Source organism: Phaethon aethereus (genome assembly GCF_964289735.1).
Source record: "Phaethon aethereus genome assembly, chromosome: 4".
Classification (NCBI taxonomy): domain Eukaryota; kingdom Metazoa; phylum Chordata; class Aves; order Phaethontiformes; family Phaethontidae; genus Phaethon; species Phaethon aethereus.
The window spans coordinates 23,464,844-23,480,298 of NC_138578.1; the positions used below are offsets into that span (position 1 = coordinate 23,464,844).

General features: G+C 44.9%; 1 protein-coding gene across 13 annotated transcripts in view; it reads left to right on the top strand.

The window, feature by feature from the left end:
* ADGRL3 (adhesion G protein-coupled receptor L3) overlaps window positions 1–15,455 on the top strand; it is a gene marked incomplete at its 3' end in the record, with an annotated part of 334,909 nt that overhangs the window by 302,455 nt on the left and 16,999 nt on the right. For all 13 annotated transcript variants that reach the window (XM_081999397.1, XM_081999403.1, XM_081999404.1 and 10 more), the window contains 3 exons: window positions 38–206; window positions 3,031–3,156; window positions 5,803–5,899. In XM_081999397.1, the coding sequence (XP_081855523.1) occupies window positions 38–206; window positions 3,031–3,156; window positions 5,803–5,899 (392 nt within the window). The remainder of the gene's footprint in view (window positions 1–37; window positions 207–3,030; window positions 3,157–5,802; window positions 5,900–15,455) is intronic.

Sequence of the window (15,455 nt, forward strand, 5' to 3'; positions counted from 1 at the left end):
CCAATCCCTTTCTGGTTTTTTTTGCTTCTCCTAACAGGTCCTGGGTTATAGGTGCAATAGCCCTACTCTGCCTATTAGGACTGACCTGGGCGTTTGGACTCATGTATATTAATGAAAGCACAGTCATCATGGCGTATCTCTTCACCATATTCAATTCTCTGCAGGGAATGTTTATATTCATTTTCCATTGTGTCCTCCAGAAAAAGGTAAGACAGACGATTCCCAGTGGTAAAAGAGGTGGTAATGGGGTTTTTTGTTGCCTAACAACCGCAGCGTAACATCATCTGTGTGCCCTGAATTTGCCTCATGCAGATTTATCTCCATGCACCTCATAAGGGTGGTATTTAGGCTGGAAACTGGCAAGATAAAGGGGAATGAGGGAATAGCGAATATACGTGTCAGCGGGATTTCAACAGCAGAGCGCTGGCGACGAGCGTGGCGGAGGCAAGGGGAAGGCAGCCGGCAGTTTGCAGGGCTTTAAGGTAGCGAACCCGTGAAAGGGCTTTGCCTGCCATCGGCCAGATTCCCCTTTCCCGTGTGCCAGTGTGAGGCGGGAGCGGCTCCATGAAGGTCCTAGTGTGGGTGAATGCTCGCAGCAAAATGGAGCTTTACACCCTCGTTTGCAGTCCCTGCAGGAAGTCAGCCCTCTCTATAGCAGCATATATGGGTTGGTGGTATGTAACAGGGGCTGCTTCCCCAGCTTTTTTAAGAACTGAAGGACCTGTGCTCTGCAACAGTTCATTAGCCTTTTATTGCTTGTTCCTAATGTGGGCTTTTGGAAGTCTTTCTCAAAGCAAGCGCAGTAAGTGCTTCTTGGTGGAACATGAAGTATGCCCTGATTAACATTTGCAAGGTAACAGTGGAGTAACTTAGGTAAACTCTGGGGAAAAAAAAGTCAAAATAAAAATCTCTGTGTGTATATGTGGATCAAACTTACAACCTCTGACAATCAGTAATAAATATTTTTAAGAACCATTTTATTCTCCACTGAAATTCGGTAGTACAGAGCTCTCCAATTCTGTGCATGTATGCTGATAATTTTTTATGTACAACTTGGTTTCAAAGGGCAGTTTCTGTATCCAGTATAAACATAGGGAAGAGGTTATATGTGGATACATCTGGGTCCCAGTTTCTCAGTGTAACCAGTGCCTTTTGGTGAAATGGCTTACTGGGTAAAGTCAGGGCTATGTTGAGGACTGTTCTCTGTCTGAGAGGCCCAGGCTTGCTCCTGTGTCACCCACATTTTCCCATACAGGGAAGTGAGATCTGACCTATGAAAACATAAGGAAAATTCATCATAGCAAGTGAGCTCTGCGAGCAATACCTCTGGAAGGATCTGCAGAGCTATGCAAAAATGCCATTCTTGAAATCAAAGGAAGACTGTTGGGGTTCAGAGTTTTGTCCTTGTTATTTTTTCTCAAATTTGTTAATCTTAAAAGCTTTATCTAGATGCAACTGCCTGCTGATGATCCCAAAACTTTCAGCAAGAAAGTTTCCAGGCAAGTTGATAATAAGAATGTAGGAAGCATCACTGTCACTAATTAAACATGCAGGTGCCTCTTTGACTAGGAGTTTGTATTTCTGCACCATTCTTACTGGCCCATCCTCTCGCCTCCAATGGACTTGGCAAAGGGTCAGCCCCTAACTCAGCATCCCAACATGGCACCACAGCCTCCTTGGCTACCAGGGTGCTCACTCAGCATGGAAAAAACATTCTCTTTTCTGTCTCAAGCCAATCTACACACTTAAACCATCACTGATGACTCTGGGATTGCTCCTGATTTATGGCTGCATAAAGGGAAGGAGAATGCAGCTGGTACCTTGCTGCAGGGTGGATGCATCTCTCTGAGCCAAGACCTGAGGGAGGAGTTATTTGAGAGGAGGAAAAAAAAAGAAAAAAAACCCTTTCCTATCTATCATGGACTAGAAAATCAGCAAAAAGCTGCAGAGAGGCAAGCAGTGGGTGGCTAATTAAAGCAATTGAATTATTTTCTCTCAGCAAAGGATTGATTAGGCACTTGAGCATATTGGGCACTCATGGTATTGTGTTTGTCTCAAGCGCTTAAGGAAGAGCCTAATGAAAAAGCTGTAATTTGCTATTTAAACAGTTGTTTCACAGAGTTTTGGAATGCTCATAGATAGTCTGGCAAAATTTCACGGCTAACCATGTGCTCCAAGGAACTTCAACTGGTGTTTTGGACATGCATGGGGGTTTGGGGGCTATTTTTGTCAATGGGCAACATGACCTTCTTTTGGCTTTTCAGTACAGTCTGCTCATTTTCAGCCTTGTCCCATCTGGTTTCTGGGTATTGCTGCCCATAAAAAATCACACCTGAAGCTCAAAGCTTAGATCCTGCCCTGGCACAAATCAGTGTGGTTCCCCTGAAGCAAAGGAGGTGGCACGGCTTTTACTCCGGGCAAGGAATTTGACCAGTTTGACTGTGAATGCCTGTTCAAAACATGACTGGCTTGCAGGGTGCTGTGGGAAAGAAGGCTGCAGCCACCCCTCTGCACTGGGAATATAATCTCTAGGGCTGCTGGCTCTACAGTTTCCTCAAGTTTCAATCTGACTGCAAGAATAATTAAAAAAAAATAAAAATCAATAACTCTTATATGTTTCTTTTGGAATTTTTCTTCTTAGACTCCTGTCAGAGGCAATAACTTCTAGTGCCTTGATGAGCCAATATGCTAGTTTATATCAAATCTATGAGGATATTAATTTTCAGTCATAAATAGTGTATCTGTAGTTTCTCCCATGGTCCTTTGAAGTGCCTCAGAGGAAGCTACAACTGACCGATGTCAATGAGCAGCTTTGCTGCATAAAAGCAGTCCCTTACTCCATCGTAAACGGTGAGCTCACGTATCGAGGGCGTTCAGCTGCAAGGCATAATAGGCTTCTTCCCCACATACTGCAATGGCTATCATTTTAATGAACCACTGAGGAAAAATCAGGGGACGTGCTGAAAATCGGAAGGCAGTGGGCTGGAGTGGGAGCTGCCCACTAACCGCCGTTGCTCTTTCTTTGGCTAGGTACGTAAAGAGTATGGAAAATGCCTGCGCACGCATTGCTGTAGTGGGAAAAGTACAGAGAGCTCTATTGGCTCAGGAAAAACCTCGGGGTCGCGGACACCTGGAAGATATTCCACAGGCTCACAGGTAATCCGTGCTCTTGTCCACACCCCAATGCTTTGCACCACCACACCGATAGCCCTCGCAGCTGTGCTGGGAAGGAAGCTCCTCTCGACACCAAAGGAGCTGCCTTAGGGCTCTCCCCAGTATACCCGCAGAGATTTCCCTCCCTCCCAGACCTGAATTCAACATGGTGGCTTCTCTTGGGATGTGATGGCAATTAGTGTATCTCCAAGAACCTTCTAAATAATTGTGATGAGAATAGAGAGTCCAAATTTGCCTTCCAGAGGCAGGTGGGTGGTCATCACCTGGGCTATCCTGCCTGCTCTCCATGGGAATCAGGAGCTGGGAGCATTTTGTCAGCTATGGTACATCCCAGTACATCCTTTAATCACAAGTTGAAGGTTGTTGTCACTGCTATTGCCATGTACAGGAATGATGCTATAACAACCAAGTACTTTCCTTGCTAAAAAATGATGACAAGAGTCTTGCAATAGCCTTCACAGTGAAAGGGCTTGCTTTCTGACATTCAGTGGTTTGATCAATTCCTTGCCTCACTCAATTTGCCTTAGTTTATAGATCTCTTAGGGAATCCATTGGGGTCAGATGATCTTAAGTTACTGCATTTGTTGTACTTTGGTCGCCTGAAAATTCAGGTTTTGCATAGTTTGTGCACTTCGCAATTTTGAAGCTAACTTGTATGTACAGGTGCAGATTTATGGATAACAGTTGATATAAAATGAAGAAGCTTACTTCTTAATCAATAGAAACCAAACACAAATTTATTCAGTATTACTAATGGCAGTAATTATACATGACAGTTCCACTATTAAATTATGAAAGACATACAGCGAGTAACAGTTTATAACCTCCCAGGAAAACCTAATTTGCGATTTATGCCTTGGAGCAAATTATTATTTATTTTCAATGGTTTCCAAGATATCATCCAAGAGCTCCACTTTGGCATTTACGTAGGCCTGGATGTTATGCATGGCAAATAACAGCAATAGAATATGGAGCCTTCTTCCAGTGGGCCATCAAATCCCACAGTAATCAATAATGTCCAAGACTCACTATATCCAGCAACATTTAGGTGGCTGATTTGAAAGCCTTTGCTTTTACACAACTTAGCTATTGGACAGGTGCCCTCCTCTCTGAGAAGAGTTGACTGTAATGGGCCCTCCCTCTTGGCAGTCTCAGCACAAGAAAACAAGCCCTTTTGAGAGTGAACTGACTCTTCTGGCAGCAGCCTCCCTGTGGTAGGTGAGGTTTGAGGTACCAAGGAAGATTATTTAGCCTGCAGAAGCTTGCTCTTGGAAGGATGGAAGTGCCTGAGACCTACTGTAGGTAGGAGAAACCTCACACGGGTGTTGGACAATGGATGGAGATCAGTCTGAGTTGTTGAAAGCATCTGACTCCTAACTTTTGAATGGAGAAGTCCATGAGGAAGAAAACTCCTAAGAACCCTTTTTTCTCTGAAAAGCACTTAAGAAACAGAATAATTAATCCACAATGGACCATGTCAGAGAAGTACAATAGATTAAATGTCCAGGTGAAAAATAATTGCTGTGAAAGTGCATGGGCCTCATGTCACATTGTGCTTCCATTTATAGAGGACTAATGGTTAGGAGATGCCGTTACTATGTAGTTAATGAGTAGACTAGGAGACACTTTTCAGCTGTGACCACATGAGTAAGCCCTGGAAGATCTCATGTGGCTAAGATCCCACTGTGGGAAGGACTGGATTTTTAGCAATTAGGGAAAACATGGCCTGTCACAGTGGGAACCAGACTTCCTGATCCTCCAGACCACCTAGCACCATTTTCACGCAGCCATGGGACATGTCCATCATACTCTAAGAGGTGAGGTGAGTAAGAGTTTCCCCTGGACACCTGAGTTCCTGAGTCATCTTCACACAGGGATCATGGTTGAACCACTCGCAAGATGGCTATTGGCTGATTTTTTGATCTTTTGCAAGGTCTATTTGGGGAGGAGCGAGACAGTGGCATAAAAGCCACAGAGGTAGGTACTCCACAGCATATTTGAGAAACAAAACAGAAGGCCAGCATATTTGGGACACTGTTTCCCCAGCAGCAGAAGCTATACCACAGATGGCAAAACCATCACAGATTTTTCAGTAGGGGAACAGAAGTAATTTATTTGTGGGGGATGTTTTTTTTCTCCTGATATTCCCCAAGATGGATGGTAGCTATAGAAAACGTCTGTTCATTCAGGGACACCAAGACACAGATCAAGTCTTCTGTTACACTTCACAAAAAATAAGACACGAAGCCATCTGAGACAGTATGGGAAGCATGCATGCTTCTGTGTGTAAGTTATTTTTCCACTATTTGGTGCTATATTGGTAAATCTGCAGCTCGCATGGGTCTGGATTTCTCTCGTATACGGTTTCTATTGCTTTTTTTAATTAAGATGTAAGCAATGCAATTATGCACTTCTTTGAGATAGGCATTTGTATTATGAAGTTAGGCAGGCAGGGTCTGGCAGGCACGAGGCAGGTTATAGCAAAACAGCAACCGCTTGCTTACAGCTGGCTAGAAACAAGCCTCATCCTGAGCTAGACATGCCAATAGCCATCTTTAGTGAGGCAGAAAGAAACCTATCTGCAGCTGCTAAAAATTCATTACCTGCTGTGGTTCAATCCCTCTTCAGAGCCGGATTCGTAGGATGTGGAATGACACAGTTCGAAAGCAGTCCGAGTCTTCCTTTATTACTGGAGATATAAACAGTTCAGCTTCACTCAACAGAGGTAATTATAAACTATTTTCCATATCTCTAACTCTTGTGATGGCTTTAAGGAGTCTGAAATATGTTGCCCCTTTCCCCCTCCTCCTGCCTCCTCCTCACCTCAAATGGCACTGGACCCTATTCTCCCACATAAGAAATGTTACAGTGATAACTGGGAGGAGGTTTTGTGGTGGTTGTTGCCTTTTTTTCCTTTTCTTTCTTTATTTTTACATGTGCATTTTCAAGAATTGTCATTTCTGGAAGGGAGTTAGGGAAAGCAAAAAGGATAAATGAAATGAAGTTGAAATCTCCCCTTTCCTTCACCAAACTGCTAGTGCCAGAAGCTGATGAGGTGTCAGGCCTCATTGCTGATGGTGAAAATGAGCTGTTATGGCACTGTACAGCATCACAGGAGCCCTGATTGTCCTGGGTATGTAGCAATACTGTCATCTTTACAGAAGCAAAAATGAACAGCAGAGCATAGATCTAAGAAAAAAATGTGCTTGGAACAAAATTGTCTCTGTTGATGTTAATATACCTAGTTTGAGGAACTGACTGATGTGAACTTTATAGACATCTGCGGAGGAAAGGCTATCAGAAATGTATATACCAAACAAAATGTAGTGCCTGGCACAGGAGGAAATCTGAACAGCTTTTTTAAAAAAAGTCTTTTTCAGGGAGTTGCAGGAAAACAATGGTAAGGGAATACTAGAAAAAGCGCCTCAGAGTTTGGTTTCTTTCTCCTCTATTACAATTACTTTATGGCTTACCCTTGAGCAACCAGATGCCAAATTCTGTCTTCTGTATCTGCCCAGCTGATGCTGGAATTAAGAGGGGGTAGAATTGGGTTTACTGAGCCCAGCTGTTCTTTCATGAAGGTGAAAATCAAAAGTATTTCCAGTCCTGATGGTTGGACTGCAAAGCTCAACTGAGAATTGAGTTAGGACTTTGGTTCTTGTTCAGTCTTTATTGACCCAGAATTCCCACTGATTGTAGGGTGAGTTTTGCCTGAGGATAGGCTTGAAGGATTTGGACTGTGCTGTTAGTAATACTGACTATTGAGTGCTGGGGAACTAGGGGTATACGATTTAGTTCTCTGAATATTATATATATCACCTAAATCAGTGCAAAGGAGAGGGCAGCATAGTAAACATGGAGATGAACTTTTCTCCCTCAAACCGCTCCGGTCATTTTTGTGCCAGGATATTTTCACTTTGCACTGAAGATTCATTGATAAAGACAGCTATAAGATGCCATTACTGCAAATGCCTGGTTTATCCACATGCGTTGCCCTCGCGTCTCTCTCTGTCTTTGCATCAAAGACTAGAGAGCTACAGACAGGCTTCTCCTGGGCTAATTTAGAGGGAGATTGGTTGTTGCACAAAGGTTACAGCAAGAATGGCTGTTTCCCTTGGCCATCCGTCGCTCTGTCTTGGCACCAAACCAAAACATGCTATGCATGAAATGTTCACTCCTTTAGTTAGTGCAGAAGTTGACTTGCTCTCTGAGGCAGCTGAGGCTACAAAGGGAAATGCTTTAGCAAACATGGTCTTCTGGGGTCATCGGCAGAAGAAAGGCATCTTTCCTTTTTCAGTTCAGGCTCTTTTTTTCCTTGCAAAGAAGAGAGCATGACCATAAATTGGGAAAGCTGTGAAGAGGTTTCAAGTGGGCAATCTTCATCCCAGTGTGGCAAGAGCCTGTTACTAGATGTGCCATTTATTTAAAGGTCAGTTGGGAAATGAACTGCTGGGGGAGGCATCATCAAAGCGGATTTCATCCAGCTATTTTCCTTGTGTAACATCAGAGGAGATGAATCACCCAAAGGGCCTAAATCTCTCCACTGACTACAGAAGCAGCCTGGTAACTGTCTTGGAAAGGAAGCCTTTTAGGTGGGACACTTAAGTGACTTGAATAAGTTGTACTATTATACAAGGGCATCCTCCCTCTTTCTCACACAGACAGGCACAATATTTGTTGTTGGGTTTTTTCTTTTCCGGTAGCCAGAAGTCTCTGCAAAATGGAGGTTAAAACATTTTTTTGGGAGTTAGTGTCTCCAAAGCAGCAGGTGGTCAGTTCTGCTAGGAAAATACACCTGACACCAGCAGTAATCCCAACTGTGTGGGGCCCCAGATATTTCACACTTTATCCTGTTTATTCCAGCTGAAAAGAAATGTTCATGGTCTTAGTGTGTTGCATAGAGCATAAGTTGTTTCTTCAATCTCTCCAGAGAGAGCTGCAGCCTGAACAGACCAGTGGGGCAACGCAATTTTCACAGTTCTTGTCTTCCTCTTAATATTTTAATATATATCAAGGTTTAAAGGAGTTGTCTCATTAGTGTTTTATTTACAAGTATGCAATAAAAGCTCAGATGAGTCAAGTGTGAGTCTTGAATTGTATGGTTAGTAACTTTCCCTGCCCAAGGCTGATACAATAGGCTCCCATAACTGTTCAGAAGTCCCTCTCCAGCCCTCCCAGCTTAGGTACCTTTTGCATGAAAGTATCTGTATTATCCCAGATTAAAAATTCTGTGTGTATTGGTATTTTTCCCAGAGCCTTCAGACAGCAGCCCTCTTTTTAAAACAGGGAGAAAATGTTCCTTTTTCCCCAGAATCACCCCATCCTGCAGGTCCTTGCCCAACTCCACTTTTCCATTTTCCGTGCTGAGTTTTCATGTTTCTGTTGTAGGACCAGAAAGCAGTGAGACATACTCCAACTGGGGTACTTTCTCACTTAAGCCTTTTTTTCCCCTGATCACATTCACAGTACTCGCAGTCCTCTTCCGCTTAATAATGTCCCAGGCAAGGTGACTATAGATGTCCGTATTCCTGTATGATGACCAGCATCTCTCTATACCATCCCATCCCCTCTTCTTCCTCCATGAAGCTCCTGGGCATAAGTCTGGAATATGGTGTCTGTGTTAGTGCATCCCTCCTTTAGACATGTAACTTCTTCTGCTTTAGCAGATATCATACTGCTTACGGCTTTTTTCAGCTCTAGATCCTGTTTTATCTACTACACCCCATCCCTGCAAATTGATTGGCCATAATGTTATTTTTCTTATTCTCATCATTCCAGGAATTTCAGGTGTAACCCCACAATTGCCTGATGTAATCTGTTCTGTAATGAAAACTACACTCATTCTTGACTCTTAATACATATACGACCCTTTCAGGTATTTCCTGAAGGTAATGTCTAATTATGGATTAGGCTTTATTTCCCCTTGCTGCTCATTATGCCTTAGTAATGGTGTGGATTTGGGGTTGTTATACCACTGAAATCAAGAGGAAGGGAACAGAAACTGGCCATGGATTTCCTCTTCTCCAGTTGAATGAAGATCATAGCAATCCACCCCATGATTATCGACTCTGTTTCAGGATCCAGGGCAATTCCTGCTCCCTGCATGCCCACTCCGCAAGCTTGCCCAATTTTTCCTACCAAGGGTCTGGCTGGATATTTCTGCCATCTATTTCAACCTGTGGTCTACATTTCTTTTCCCAGTGTTGAAAACTTGCAGGGGTGTAAAAGCTGAACCAAGCTGATTACCTCATGAGTAGAAAAAAGAAGTCTCCCTTTTTCCTCTAGGGTGTTTGGCCTTACTTGACCTGCTGTTTACGAACAGAGAAGGACTTGTGGGAGATGGTGATGGTCAGAGGCCGTCTTGGGCTTAGCGACCATGACATGATAGAATTCTCAATTCTGAGTGAAGTAAGGAGGAGGGTTAGCAAAACTGCTACCATGGACTTCCGGAGGGCAGACTTCGGCCTGTTCAGGTCGCTGATTGAGAGAGTCCCTTGGGAGACCGTCCTGAAGGGCAAAAGGGTCCAGGAAGGCTGGACAGTCTTCAAGAAGGAAATCTTAAAGGCGCAGGAGCAGGCGGTCCCCATGGCCTGTAAGATGAGCTGGCGGGGAAGGCGACCGGCCTGGCTGAACAAGGAGATTTTGCTGGGACTCAGGGAAAAGAGGAGAGTTTATCACCTCTGGAAGGAAGGGAAGTCAACTCAGGAAGAGTACAAGGATCTCGTTAGGTCAAGCAGGGACAAAATTAGAAAGGCAAAAGCCCAGCTAGAGCTCAGTCTGGCCACAGTCATAAAGGATAACAAAAGATGCTTCTATAAATATATTAACAACAAGAAGAGAGGCAAGGAGAATCTCCATCCCTTACTGGATGTGGGGAGGAACATTGTCACCAAGGATGAGGAAAAGGCTGAGGTACTTAATGCCTTCTTTTCCTCAGTCTTTAATAACCAGTCCAGGTATCCACAGGGTATTCAGCCCCCTGAGCTGGAAGACAGGGATGGAGAGTACAATAAACTCCTCATAATCCAGCAGGAAACAATTAAGGACCTGCTAAGACACCCACAAGTCTGGAATATGGTGTCTGTGTTAGTTCATCCCTCCTTTAGACATGTAACTTCTGCTTTAGCAGATATCATACTGCTTATGGCTTTTTTCAGCTCCAGATCCTGTTTTATCTACCCCCCATCCCTGCAAATTAATTGGCCATAAAGACACCCACAAGTCTATGGGGCCTGATGGGATCCACCCAAGAGTACTGAGGGAGCTGGTGGAGGAGCTTGCCAACCCACTCTCCATCATTTGTCAGCAGTTCTGGTTAACAGGGGAGGTCCCAGATGACTGGAAGCTTGCCAATGTGATGCCCATCTACAAGAAGGGGCGGAAGGAGGATCCTGGGAACTACAGGCCTGTCAGCCTGACCTCCATGCTGGGGAAAATCATGGAGCGGTTCATCTTGAGGGCACTCACAGGGCATGTGAAGGGCAACCAAGGGATCAGGCCCAGCCAGCATGGGTTCATGAAAGGCAGGTCCTGCTTGACCAACCTGATCTCCTTCTATGACCAGGTGACGTGCCTAGTGGGTGAGGGAAGGGCTGAGGATGTTGTCTACCTGGACTTTAGTAAAGCCTTTGACAGCATCTCCCACAGCATTCTCCTGGAGAAACTGATCGTTCGTGTCTTAGACAGGTCTACTCTTCACTGGGTAAAGAAGTGGCTGGATGGCCGAGCCCAGAGAGTTGTGGTAAATGGGGTTAAATCCAGTTGGCAGCCGGTCACAAGCGGTGTTCCCCAGGGCTTGGTTCTGGGGCTGGTCTTGTTCAATATCTTTATCGATGACCTGGATGAGGGGATCGACTGCTCCCTCAGTAAGTTTGCAGATGACACCAAGTTGGATGGGAATGTTGATCTGCTTGAGGGCAGGAGGGCTCTGCAGAGGGATCTGGACAGGCTGGATTGATGGGCTGAGGTCAACTGTATGAGGTTTAATAAGGCCAAGTGCTGGGTCCTGCACTTGGGTCACAACAACCCCATGCAATGTTACAGGCTTGGGGAAGAGTGGTTGGAGAGCTGCCTGGTGGAAAGGGACCTGGGGGTGCTGATTGACAGCCGGCTGAATATGAGCCGGCAGTGTGCCCAGGTGGCCAAGAAGGCCAACAGCGTCCTGGCCTGTATCAGAACTAGTGTGGCCAGCGGGAGTAGGGAAGTGATCACGCCCCTGTACTCGGCACTGGTGAGGCCGCACCCCGACTACTGTGTTCAGTTTTGGGCCCCTCACTACAAGAAGGACACTGAGGCGCTCGAGCGTGTCCAGAGAAGGGCAACGAAGCTGGTGAGGCATCTGGAGCACAAGTCTTATGAGGAGCGGCTGAGGGAACTGGTGTTGTTGAGTCTGGGGAAGAGGAGGCTGAGGGGAGACCTTATCGCTCTCTACAGCTACCTGAAAGGGGGTTGTAGTGAGGTGTGTGTTGGTCTCTTCTCCCAAGTAACTAGCGATAGGACGAGAGGAAATGGCCTCAAGTTGCACCAGGGGAGTTTTAGATTGGGTATTAGGAACAATTTCTTCACTGAGAGAGTGGTCAAGCATTGGAACAAGCTGCCCAGGGAGGTGGTGGAGTCGCCATCTCTGGAAGTGTTCAAAAAACATGTGGATGTGGCACTTCGGAACATGGTTTAGTGGGCATGGTGGTGTTGGGTTAACAGTTGTACTTGATGATTCCGAAGGTCCCTTCCAACCTTAATGATCTGTGATTCTGTGTAAGAGGTCTTTATACAGGCACCTGGATGCAATGCTGAAAAAATTGACCAAAAGAGATGTATGCAGGATGGGCTGTTTGCTAAAACTTACTATTTTGAAGGCTGAAAAGTCAAAGGTATGAAGGGAAAGTAACAGACAGAGTTCCTTTGTGTTAAGTTCATGAGGAGAAAGTGGAGCAGATGACTGCTTTTTTGAAACAGCAGATTTTTTGGTACTTGGGCTAAGGATAGTTTTTAAAAAGAGCTAGAGATTAAAAGCAATTAACAGCATTACTGTTATTCCCATTCTGCTGTACTTGTGATTTGGTAATCTAATCATGGACCTGTGCTGTACCCGTGGGTGGAGCCAGCAAGCGAAATCGGCATGTCTCAGCACTGTGCTGATGGCAAGAGGAGTGGACTGCAGAGGACCGCTATAAGCATGAGCACTGCTGGGCTCTGATGCTGCAGCATGGGCCCGAGCTTTGGGTACATCCAAGTGGCCACCTCAGGAGCATGAGGGACAGATCTGTTTGCACCTTCAGACCATTACTGTCAAGAAGCACTTGGATAGCTCAGACAGCCTTGTAAACCAGCAGTCATAACACGAAACAGCAGTGTGACTCCAGCCTATTTTTACCCATGTCATAGGTGAGAGGCAATACAGTAATTTGTTTCTCTTTGGATATGAGACAACTAGGAGAGAAAAAAAATCATCATGAACTACATGGTACTTTGTTACCCTTGAGGTTTTCAAGTTGTGGGGCAGCGATTTTTTTTTTTTCCCCCCCAGAGGACAAATGGAAGTTGTCTGTTAAAGAAAGGAGTGTTCCTTGTTTTGGTGAGGCTCGAGAGCAGCAGAGACAAAGAAGAATTTATCACCGGTGTGAGGCAGTGCTTTGTTATAGGAAATGCACTGATGAATCTATGTATATCCATTCAAGTTAGCAGATAAGGGGAACTATATCTTCATTTGTGGCAAACGCTTACTGTATCTTAATGGTTTTTCCCACTTTGGGGAAACAAATGGACTAGGGGTAAAACCACCAGATTTCTTTGAAAACGGAAACTACTCCAGAAGTCTGTTGTGTGGGGTCAAGTACTGTACTCCTACTGTAATACTCTGAGTCTTGGCTTACAAACTAGACAGCAAGTTTAATAGTTTATTCCAATAACAGCCTTCCTATGCAAACAGGAGTATCTGCACCTCTTGTCTTTTGGCTGTATGCATATATGCTTTATGTCCCTCACCCTCAAAGCACTGCACACTGTCCTCACCACCCTCATCCACAGAGGTCTCCTGGAGGGATTTCTTGGTGGTCTACATTGCTGCTCCACTTGTCTGGAGGGCAAGAAACATCACGGATGTGTAAGAGCAGAGCTGTTTCACGAAGGAGAAGAGCTGGGAACTGAGGGGTAGTCAAGCACAAGCCATGCCCTCACTGATGGGACATGGTCCTGCAGGGTCTTAAGCCAGAAGGCAGAGGTGGGTGCTGGTAGCAGGGTCCATCCATAGCCCTGGACAAGGTGAGGGGATGAACCAGGTCCAGGGTACAGCCCAGAGCAACAGGAGATTTTCGCAGAGACAGGACTGTAAACCAGGCTACAACCCAGGTCAAAGGTCCAGCCAGGAGACAGACACAAGGCAAGGACTGGGTGCCCAGGGCTGAGCAGGGGGTGTGGGTCCCTGATGGGTCTCATCAGGGTCACTAAGGCTAATCAGGGTCATCAGAACCCCAACAGCTGGTGCAGGATTGGAGCCCAGGACCTCTGGCAGCTCTTACTGCAGGATGGTGAGTCTTAAATATGAATTCATCCTTGTGGCCTAAGGGTCCATTCATCAGGGAGTGTGCCCTTGCCAGCAAAACCCATCAAACAGTCATCACAGAGCCCTAAGATCCCCAGTACTGGCACACCAGCTATTATTCCTGGCTAGGAAAGCCATATTCACTCCCTGTTTATTCCTATGCAAATGGGCTGAAATGGGAAATGAGGGTATTGTTTGTCCCTGCCCCTTGCTTTTTCTTCCCAAATGTATAAGTGTCATTGCATGTCTCAGCTTCTAAGTAGCGCTCAAGAATAAATACTTGATTTCCCTTTGCTTTATTATTTCTCCCCTGTGTTTTTATATCAACCACAAAGACTTAATCTGAAATGTACACAGGAAAAAGGGAAATTATTGCTACTGTTTTCAGAGATAATCAGTTTAATGTCAAATTCATGTGGATTTCTTCATAATGAACAGAACAAATTGAGCTCAAATTCAAACAGTGGGAATCTGAGTCAGAGAGGAAAATTAAAATGAAGAACATTAATATCCTGATTTCTAACCCAACCGAGACCTGATTGTTTCCTAAATGAAATCTCCTATCAAATTCCTCCCACCCACCCAAAAATATAATTAAGCTGTGATTTCCAGGCTGAAATCATATCTACACTGTTAACTCAGCAGGGACGACTGTGTGTGTTGCAGGGAGGGTGGGTGAAGTTTTAAATTACCTTCAGGTGGCTGTATTATCCTGCAGTTGTAGGAAGCAGTTATTTAGAAAACTCAGTAGAAGGTGAAATTCTGCCTTTGGTAGGAGGCTGCCACTCCAGAAGTTGGGAGCTGGGGGTTAGTGCTGGGACACTGCAGTGAGTCAGGTTTGGGTCAGTTTCCCCAAATCTTCCCTTTCTGCTCAGAGACAGGGGCTGCTGGATGTTTCTCAGTGTTGCAAGATGAAGATGCTACGGTTTAGCTGTCTGCAGGGGAGGTGGGTGTCATGGCCTGGACATAACTTGGCAATACAGCAGCAAAACCAGGGTAGAGTTTGGTGTGATTAAAAGGAGAGACAAGCAGGGGAGGAGAAAAGAAGAAAAGAGAACAGCAAAATGGAAAAAGGAAAATCAAGTCAGGATTCCCCCGGGGATCTCAGACCCCATCCCTGGTACACTTCAAAGAGCGAATGCTGCTCATTGTAGCCCATTTGCGATGCTGACCTTTTCCTGCTGATGCCTAGATAAAGTGGAGAGCTGGTGGAAATTTGGACCATGGAAGCGCTACTGTTGTCATGCATCAGCCTTTCTCAAGATGCTCACTTGCACCTTGATGGATTGATGTGACCAGCGTGACAGTTAGATTTCTGCTGAATTTATGTTGCATATGAAACAAATAGCAAGCAGCTAAGCTCTGGGAGAGGTGGAAATGCCTCTACTCGTCTTGATAGGATATTCAGAGGGTGCCATCAACTGATCTATCACAGTCTGTCTAAATGCTTCTTACCTGCTCTGAGTAACACCTATGGCTCTTCTCGTGGCTTGAAGATATTAGAGAATAAATACTTTCTCAGTTTTTTTTCCATTTGTTTTCTTTTTACTGTTGGCAGCAAACAGTGCCCCAGTTTCTCCTGTGAAGTCAATCAGTTCTCATGTCATGTCTTTCAGAGGGATGGTTTTATGCTACGGTGATTTTTTCATTTTAAAATAGGAGGTTGTGGCTGTATGAACATGCAAGTTGGCAGGCAGAGTTAGTGATGACCACTGCAATTTTTAAATATGTTTTCAAGTTT